Source organism: Pecten maximus, chromosome 6 (genome assembly GCF_902652985.1).
Source record: "Pecten maximus chromosome 6, xPecMax1.1, whole genome shotgun sequence".
Classification (NCBI taxonomy): Eukaryota; Metazoa; Mollusca; class Bivalvia; order Pectinida; family Pectinidae; genus Pecten; species Pecten maximus.
In genome coordinates this window covers 26,754,370-26,764,810 of record NC_047020.1, presented here as the reverse complement: position 1 = coordinate 26,764,810, position 10,441 = coordinate 26,754,370, and the positions used below count along the sequence as shown (strand labels likewise).

The following is a 10,441-nucleotide window of genomic DNA, read 5'->3' as shown; positions in this document are numbered from 1 at the left end:
GCCAGGGTCATTTATGGACGTGCCAGGTTTTGGAGGTGGAGGAAAGCCGGAGTACCCGGAGAAAAATCACCGACCTATGGTCAGTACCTGGCAACTGCCCCACGTAGGTTTTATCTACATCAAACAAATAAATACGGTACGAAGAAAATGAAATAAAGGGTGTGTTGCGACGTTGGTAACTACGACAGCCGTGGTTGCTAATATAATATAGTCCCCATGAATCTACGTTTAGACACCAGTATTGATAATAAAATCAAAAGAAACAACTCAACATTTTTTGTTTAAAGCCTTTTACGTTTTTGATTAATTGATATACTCACAATCCTCATTTTCCGCCTCAGATTAACTATGGTTGTCAAAGACAGCGTGTATCGACACAAAGTTAGTTGTCCTTTTTTTTTTTTTTTTTTTTAGTTTCAATTGATTTCGTATACGTTGGCCCGCACCATTTTATTCATGATACTACAACAGCAAAATAAACGCTAGACAAATAAGTTTTTGCATGGAACTGTCTATTGGTTTACCAATTTAACCGAAGTAATCAGACAGCTTTTGCAAAAACCGATTTGAAAAAGATGATCTCTGCTTCAGATATATACAAGGAGAAATTATGTTTTTACCGGTAAATGAAGATCAGTGTCGTTTCTGGAAAGAAAGGACGTTTTCCCAAGACAAAGTCAGCTTCCTTAATTCCTTATCCTAAATCAATGTATCATTTTCTGAAGTTACCATTTGAAACATGCATGCAAATCCAAAGCAAATTTATCTTCATTTAATCCCAGTGATAGACAAATATAACAAAAATACAGAAATCTAATCATTTAATTATCAAACGTATACATTAAAGTCGACTCTCCTCGCTTGTATCTAAACGAAAGATTCATACAACAGAAAAGTGCATTGTTCCTAAAAGTTTACCTCTGTGTGAGTGTGTGTGTGTGTGTGTGTGTGTGTTGTGTGTGTGTGTGTGTGTGTGTGTGTGTAGAAAATACAGGTAGTTATGAAGAGCTTTATCTGACACCTGACAACGGCAATGTAAAGCGCAGCTGATCCCTCCTTTACTTAAGTGTACAGATAACCTGTAGGTAATATGCCATCTTCGCTAGCCAAGTCTTCTGATTGCGTTACACTCCACGAACAAGCCTTGGCTAGCGGATATGGCAATATGCAGGAGCGGGCTATCTATCCCTTATCCCCCCTCCCAGTGCCTTAAAAAGATAAACCAACCAATCTAAATTGAAGACTTTGTAGTTAGGTGAAATAAAAGGTTGTCTAATCCCAAAGAATGATTTAGGCATTTTTAAAATGCGAAGAAAGTAACACTTAAACAACACCCGTACTAGATGCTCGTAGGTTATATTTGAAAATATCGTTTAGTCATCGGTCATATGGTCAAGTGTGATGTCGGAATGATGAAATGGAAACGCGTTCTTATGGGTAACAAATTCAGAGGTCCCTGTGATTATGCCATATCCGAGACGGAGCGCTATTAGATTATAAAAGACAAAAGGCGAGTCCCAAAGTTAGGAGGGCGATAAAAACGTTTATTGCATTTTTGCCAGTGAAATATAGAAATTTATCAAACTAATAAAACTTATATTTTCACTGCAGCGATGAGCAGTGAAAATATTTTTTTTGACCAATCAGAGCGGACCTTTGTGTTCACCTCGTTGAACTTGCCGATTTTTCCAATCGAAGCGCAGATAGATAAATTTTAAGTATATGAAATGCAAAAAAAGAAAATTGAATGGTTTTCCCGTTAAATATAACATATATTTCACTCGTATGACTGAATATTTCGATATTTTTCACACTTCGCACTCGTTAAAATATCGATATTCTGTCAAACTCGTGAAATATAATATATTATGTTATATTAAACGGGAAACCATTCAATCTCTTTATATAATTTGATATTGTATAAGATATACAACGACCGATTCTAGTTTTATATCAATTATAGGTAAATATAACACCTTGAATGGAAATTCCATCCTTATATAAATATGTATCTTCATTTCGTTAACAATATTTTGATATTTTAAGGAATTTTTTTTTAAAATAAAAAATTTGGGGCAAATTAAAAAAATTATATTGTTAAAATTTAAAATTCAAATTTTTAAATTTATTTGATATTGTTTAAAATTTTCAACCCAACGATCAAAATGGGGGGGAAAATAAAAACCCGAAAAAAGAAATTCCCTTCTATAAAAAAATTCTTAATTTTTAAACAATTTTTATTTTTAAAGAAATTTTGTTGGAAATTTAATTTTTTTAAAAAAAGTTTTAAAAATCCAACGAAACCTTTATTTGGGAAAATTTGGGCCTAAAGTTTAAAAAAAAATTCAAAAAAAGATTAAAAAATTATTTTAATATAAAAAGCTTTTATTTTTATATGCAAAAAAAAAAAAAAAAAAAAAAAACAAATCCCAAAATCAAAAAAAAAAAAGAAAAACCGTAGATTTTAAATATTTTTTTCCCATTTTAGGTATTGTCGGCTTTCTTTTCTTAAAAAAGATTTTTGGCCCCATTTTCCCCAAAAAGGGGGGCCCCCCCCCCTTTTGGGTGGTTTACGTTTGTTCTAATTTTTAGAAAACCTTCCCCCACCGAAAAAATAAAAAAATTTTTTATATTTAAAAACTTTTATGGGAAAAGACAAAAAAAAAAAAAAAAAAAAAACAAATAAAAAACAAAAAATCAAAGAAAAGAAAATACTTATATTTTTCCAAAACCTTTAAAATTTTTTTCTTTTTTCGACTCCGTAATGTATTATTCCCTAATTTAAACCTTTTTCGCCCATTTTCCTTTTACAATTTAATCAATTTTTTTATTAACACCTTTAACCCCAAATCAGAAAAAATTTTAAAAAGTTTAAACCTTTTTTATGACATCCATTTAATACCTTTCTATAAAAAAATTTAAAACCTTTCTAACAGCCCCTCCTTTACCTTTTAAAAAAATTTTAAAAAATAAATTTAATGACCCTTCAACCATTAAAATTTTCTTTAAATTTATAAAAAATTACATTAAATTTTCTAAGAAAATTAAATTTTAATGTATTCCCTTTTCATAAATAAAAATTTAAATTTTCCTTCACCAAAAACTTAATTTAAACCTTCCCACAAAAAAAAATACCTTTTTACCAGACACACTGAATACCTTTTACCCAATCCCAAAAAAACATAAAATTTTTTACCTTTAAAAAGAAAATGACATCAAAAACTTTTTACCTTAAAAGGTGAAAAAATTTTTCCTTACCCCTACATTAAGTCCCTTGTCTTACCAAGCAAAAATAAAAATCATAAGTTTTTTTGATCGACCAAAAAAGAACATAAGGGTTTTTTGGGGGGGGGTTTTTAAAATTTATTTCCTTAACAAAAATTAAATTAAAGTTTTTTTTTAAAGACGCAAAAAGTAGAACCTAAGGTCTTTTTTACCCCTCACCAAAATAAAAATCAAAACGTTTTATTTCCCCGTCACACAAAATAAACACTAAAAGGTCTTTTTTTTTCCCAAAATCACACAAAAATAAAACAAAAATCTTATTTTTTCCCCCATCGCCAAAGAAAACACAACGTTTATTTACCCCCAACGCACAAAAGTAAAACATCATAACGTCTTTTTACCCCAAACAGCCAAATAGCACCCTAACGATTTTTTTTACCCCCATAACAGAAGGCATCAAAATTTTTTACCCAATACATAATAACACCATAAAAATTTATTTTCCCATCAAACACAGGAAAACCAAAAACGGATTTTTTTACCCAAATACCCGTTAACCCTAAAATTTTATTTACATTTAAAAGTATACCCCCAAAATTTTAGTTTTTTAAGAATCCCCCCCAAAAAGTTAAAAACCTACGGATTTTTAAAAAAAAAGTACAAACCCCAAGGCTTTTTTCCAAACCCAAAAAAAGCAAAAACCACCTTATTTTCTGAAAAAAAAGTAAAAAAAACACGATCAACGACGCAAGGCAGGCTATACTGATCAGGATTGGAGCCCAGCTGAAAAATGGTGTATCAGTATCATTAGACATACACCGTACCATAACTACATCAAATAAGTGTAATGAATGCAGTAAACTATGACAGTGGATGTAGTGTACTTTGATTGAATGTAATGTATATAATCCCATCAGATCATCATTGTTTAATGAAGCAAATAATATTGGAATGATATAAGCAGTTTTGAGAAAATTTAAGTTTTAAATGTATCACAAGAAATTACAAATCCCCCTTCCAAAACATTTATTTGACATGTACAGAAGACAGCAGCTTATGTGATTGGTAATTTTAAACAGTGTTTTGTAAGCCATGCTTCGCTGAATATCACATATAATTACATTTTTTTTTCAAAATTATGAATTAGTTGCATATTAATAATGGTGTGAATCAGATTGTTTTGTTTAAAGTGTAAGTTAATTGCATTTAGCTACTGGATAGAGTAAATTCAGCAGACCTCGCTGGAAGGGCTCTCCCAATCCTTCGGCAACTAAATTTCACTACTATGTAGAGCAAGAAACCTATACCTTTTTTTGAAAGACAAAATGTTTTGATGCAGTAATCATAAAAGAAATCTTTTATCCATTTATTTATAAGTGCATTTTCAGAGAGTTTGGTAAGTAGGGGTTGTCTCAATCACCTGCTCTCCAGATTGGAATTTGTGATTTTGTGATTAGTTTTATTAATCTAAAATGACTGATTGTAACAGTTTGTTTAGAATATTTCATATTTCATATTTTAACAAGGTTAAGATGACTGATACCCACTAATTCACCATGTTTCATACTTTGTAACTATATACATGTACTTGAACAATGTACAGTGTAATTGTGATATATGACACTTAACAATAACACTGACTGTAACATAACAATAACACTGGATGCTATATAACAATAACAATAATAATGGTTGTAATATTACAATAACACTGTCTGTAAATAGAGGATATCTAACAGTGTCAATAATACCAAATATATTTTACGAGTGGGGCTAATATTTGGATATTTTTTACGAGTGCGTAGCACGAGTGAAAAATATTAAAATATTAGCCAAACGAGTGAAATATATTTTGTATTACTAAAGTGTTTTTAGATATTCTGTTTATTACATTATAGCAAAGTATACCGAGGCAGCGCCATATCTCATTGCGGTCCCCTGTCAACGGCTCACAAATGTACGCCAAATCGTGACGTTATGTATTCTATCTTGCATTATGACGTCATATAACATGACCGAGAGCTATATGCAAATCTTAATTTTACCCATGTATTAAGCATATGAATATGACGATGGCCATTATGTAATGATCAAAATATATGTATAAAAAAGGTTTTACATAAATGTCACAATAGTGCAATACAACAATATAAGAAATGTGTTAAAACAATATAACTAATATAAATTGGAGAAAATGTTGTTATAGTTCGATTGTTTTGCATTTAGTGTGAATGTGAAGTTTAAAGGCATACATACATCTTCGAAGTTTAATTTCTTAAAATGCAGTGCAACAATTTCTGCAAAATGGATATTTAATTTAATTTATTTCTGATCGATAAAGTAATGGATTTGAGTGCACTAATTTGTCAAAACTTTCTGGGATACAGAGAACTTTGAAAACAGTATGATATAACCTAACGTATCGTATGTGTTTCATTACATGTCATGTATTTGATTAACTGATTTAGAGAGATTAGAGTCACAGTAAAGCGTGCATGGTATCCATCCACAGCACGCGGTAACGATCGATACCACACACGAAATTATACACAGGTATATTATATATGAAGTAGAGGACAGTGGAGAGCTTTTAATGAAAGACTAAAATATGTCATTTGTAACTGTCAAATACAGTGAATACTCAGGTTATCGGCTACTGACAAACTCAAACGTTATCTTTAATATACTGAGCTTTACGGTGGATTGTATTGTGATATGGTGTATTGGTTTGTGTATGCAAGCAAAAGGATTTGAATATAATATATAACTTATTAATTTTACATAACGCTATTTCTTCACAAAATATATTAATAGTCACAATCTATATCAATTACATTTTTAACACGTATATTGATATATTTCGTATTCGGTATGCAATATGTATCATTCGATATAGAATTATAGAGGACGGTAAAAACTTTCAATTTGTCCTGTACAAAATGACATCGTAATCTTACTGGTAATTATACTGATTTTCCAATGCCATTGATAAACCAAGTGGAATATAATGTTCCTATTTAAAAACTGTTTCTGTTAATAACCGTTATACTTGTTGATATTAATAAGTTATTAAAAGATCAAGGTGTAAATAATACATGTACATATCATCACATCGTTGTCCAAAGTACATATGTTCGACAATACCCTGCATAACAGCTTTCCACTTGCAATTAAAATCAATAAGCTACTGTTCTGTAAATAATGTAAGACCCATATTAATATTTCTAAAGGATTATATATATATATACATATTACTTATGAACAGTAATATATATATAGATAGGTTGAAATACAATACAATGTAACATTATGACGGTATATAACACATTGTACAGAATGGATATATGTAACAGTAGGGAGATAGAGCGATATGTAGTACACTGTTACAGTATATACTAACATTGTAGTTTCACATACAACATTATATCAATATGTATTATATTGTAGGAATACATACCATATTGTAACAATATGTATTATATTGTAGGAATAATACTATATTGTAACAATATGTATTACGTTGTAGGAATACATACTATATTGGAACAATATGTATTACATAGTAGGAATACATACAACATTGTAACAATATGTATTATATTGTAGGAATACATACCATATTGTAACAATATGTATTACGTTGTAGGAATACATACAACATTGTAACAATATGTATTACAGTGGAACTTCGTTTACTCGAACTCGACGGGACCACGAGAAAACTTCGAGTTATCCGAGTGTTCGAATTAAGCGAGTTGTCGGTTTTGGTGCAAAGTTTGGTCAATATTTGTCAACATAATATAATCATTATAACTCCGCTCTGTCGCTCATCATTTCATTGTAAAGACTGGTCAATACATGTAAATGTATATGTTATATTTCGTTCTGTCACTCGTAGTTTGTTGTAGTTTTGCCGATATAAAGTCTCGATAAAGTTTCTTTCGCTTAGTCATTTCAATAACGATCTGATGTTCATGTCATGTTTGCAAAAGGAATAACGATAAAATGGAATTCAGCCGAATAACAATTTATTAATGTTATATCAAATAACCGTTTAAATTTAACACAGATTATATGTAAAACGTAACAGAACCATTACCTTGTATTGGACATATAAAATACTGTTTGATAGTCCAACTTACTTAGTATATTGTAGGAATATATACCATATTGTAACAATATGTATTGTATTGTAGGAATACATACAACATTGTAATAATATGTATTATATTGTAGGAATAATACGATATTGTAACAATATGTATTACATAGTAGAAATAATACTATAGTGTAACAATATGTATTACATAGTAGGAATACATACAACATTGTAACAATATGTATTATATTGTAGGAATACATACCATATTGTAACAATATGTATTATATTGCAGGAATACGTACTATATTGTCACAATATGTATTACATAGTAGGAATACATACAACATTGTAACAATATGTATTATATTGTAGGAATACATACAACATTGTAACAATATGTATTATATTGTAGCAATACGTAATAGATTGTAACATAATCCGATCACGTTCTGATTTCTTCCTCAGAAATTATTTAAGTTATCTGATAGCACTATAATGTCGTTTACATAATGTAAATTCTGTTTGCAAACCTTCAACGTTTAACGGAATTGTGATTGGCTCAATGTTTTGATTGTTTCAAATTTGGTCAAATTTGGTCAACTTCATAGGTTTGTGTTCCGTTTTTCATTGTAATATCTAAAAAGGTAGACACTTTCAGTTATATAGCCATCCTTGTTTCTGCTGTTTTCAAACGAACATTTGTAACAAATTCTATTTTGGCATTACAAATACTACATTGTATAATGCGATATGATACTAATTAAATTAATTTTTAACTTGTTGTAAGTTTACATTGCCAAAGGCTCTTAAAATTAATCAAATGTCTAGACATATGGTAAAATGTATCATGTGATATCCCGTGAAGGACAAAACTACGAGTTCCGATTTCTGACAGTAGGGTACCTTCCTTTTTCGTGGTATCAACATACTACTTTCAGTTTTCCTTTCGACGGGAACATGTTTAAACTAGTTACAGAAAAACAAACAACCTGCATCCTGGTATATGGATTGCATTAGTGGCCAACGCATATTTTTGTCACTGATAACAGAAGCAGTGTCAAAATCATAGATTATAATGCATTTCAGAATTTCCAAAACACAAAAAATAAATCTAGACTTAGAGAGCCCTGTGTCCATGTTGAGTATCAGTTAGTCACCCAGATACCATCCTAGGTTTATCTCTGATGAGACAACCATTTAGATAAGAGATAAACAGGAGCATATGCATGTTACGAATTTTACATGATAAAATCCCTAGGGACACATCCTACTCGCATCAAATATTTACAAAAGACGTTACATGTGACCATACAGGAAACAGCTAAACTATATAGCCAAGTCCAAACGGGCACCTTTTACGTACAAAATGTACGCAAATAAACTTTTTTAAAACACTTCATTAACGTTTACTAAAACGGCTTCTCGCAACTTCATGGAAATTAAAAAATAGAAAGTAAGAATAATGAACTTACACATTTTGTGAGAAGTAATCACCACAGATTTCCTCTCGGTCCCAACTGTCAGCCTGGAAGGATATGTCATCGCAACAGTAGTAGTTAGATAACTTGAAACAGCAGTAATCACTACACCACATCTCTTTGTTTGTAGCAATTGTAAAAATCCCATCATGGGCTTTACAGCATTCGCCTCCTTCGACATCACCAACTGTCAAACAAAAAAGTATAAAACGGTCAGCAGGAAAATGAAGCCAACAACACTATCTATATATCGTAATGTTAAATATTTAAACAGCGATGTTGGTGTTGATATTCCCCCCATCTTTATTTACAAATGTGATGTTAATGTATCATTTGACTACTGTAAAAATGTTTACTAATGTGATGGTTCATGGATATGGGCATTTCAGCTGCATAGTCCAATAGCTAGCTTTTGTGGCTGTGCGGTTGAGTGTCGTGTCTGTGTACCGAAGTTAAGCAACGTCGAGCTTGGTCAGCTCTTGGATGGGTGACCGCTCCGTTGTTCCCCCTGTGCACGTTACATTTGGTGGCAGCGAACGGGCCTGGTATCCTGTAGGGTGCCCTCGGACAGCATGGGGAGCACAATGTTCCTGGAGACTTGTTGGTGACCAGGGGGTCTGGTCATGAGGCGGTACCGCTATAACAACAAAAGGGACAGTTGTGTTTGCTGAGGATGCCAGGTTGAACCCACGGAAGCTTCGGGACGAAGCTTGTCGGCGAAGGGGGTAATGTGATGGTTCATGGATATGGGCATTTCAGCTGCATAGTCCAATAGCTAGCTTTTGTGGCTGTGCGGTTGAGTGTCGTGTCTGTGTACCGAAGTTAAGCAACGTCGAGCTTGGTCAGCTCTTGGATGGGTGACCGCTCCGTTGTTCCCCCTGTGCACGTTACACTTCTTCACCGCGAGACAAATGATATATAACACATCTATTTTATGGTTAAGATATTTCATGATACATAAAAGCACCAGCACATTTTTATGTTTTATTTTCATATAATAACAGTATTATAAGTTCAGTTAAAACATAGTTGTGATGTCATTTTTGTCGCTGTCCGTAATTTATTTGGACTTTCGTCTTCAGTCATGAGTTACATGTAGGTTAGTTTACCTGTAGCCTCGAAGTGTCCATTATCTTGACATATTATTAAACCAAGCGGAATTTTAGTTTTTATATATCTAGAAATGCGGTTTTGATATGGTAGCGTGATTATTTATCATATATCTATATATTAAAGATTGTAACATACCTAATAGGAAGAGTCCAACTAAGACCGATATGGACAATGTCAACATTTTGTATGTTGTAACAGTCATCCTTCTCCTTCAAAAGTCCTGACGAATATGAGCAGATCAGGAAGGGGGCTGAGTATACCTTTATCTCCTTTTTATCAGAGGGTCCTTGTGCTTTCGGGAATCGATACTGTGTCTGATACATATTCCTAGGTAGTATATAATTATGTACACACGGTTTATGGGGATTTCTGAAATCTATGCTTATTTATTATGTCCTTTGCTAAGTGGGTATTCAACAAACAAATCACCCAGAAGCTTATTTTGTGGCGTTTCACAACTTCGTCGTCAGGGACAATATAACATTTAACATGTATGTGCATGTTACGGGCGCTCCAGACTTCA

General features: G+C 32.0%; 1 protein-coding gene across 1 annotated transcript; it reads right to left on the bottom strand.

The window, feature by feature from the left end:
* Nucleotides 1-416: 416 nt before the first annotated feature.
* On the bottom strand, nucleotides 417-10,156 carry LOC117330120. Its single transcript, XM_033888338.1, has 4 exons — nucleotides 10,054-10,156; nucleotides 8,800-8,992; nucleotides 3,961-4,008; nucleotides 417-462 (listed from the first exon to the last, which is right to left on the bottom strand). The coding sequence occupies exons 1-4, from the start codon at nucleotides 10,118-10,120 to the stop codon at nucleotides 417-419; spliced, it is 354 nt and encodes a 117-aa protein (XP_033744229.1). The 5' UTR covers nucleotides 10,121-10,156.
* Nucleotides 10,157-10,441: the final 285 nt, after the last annotated feature.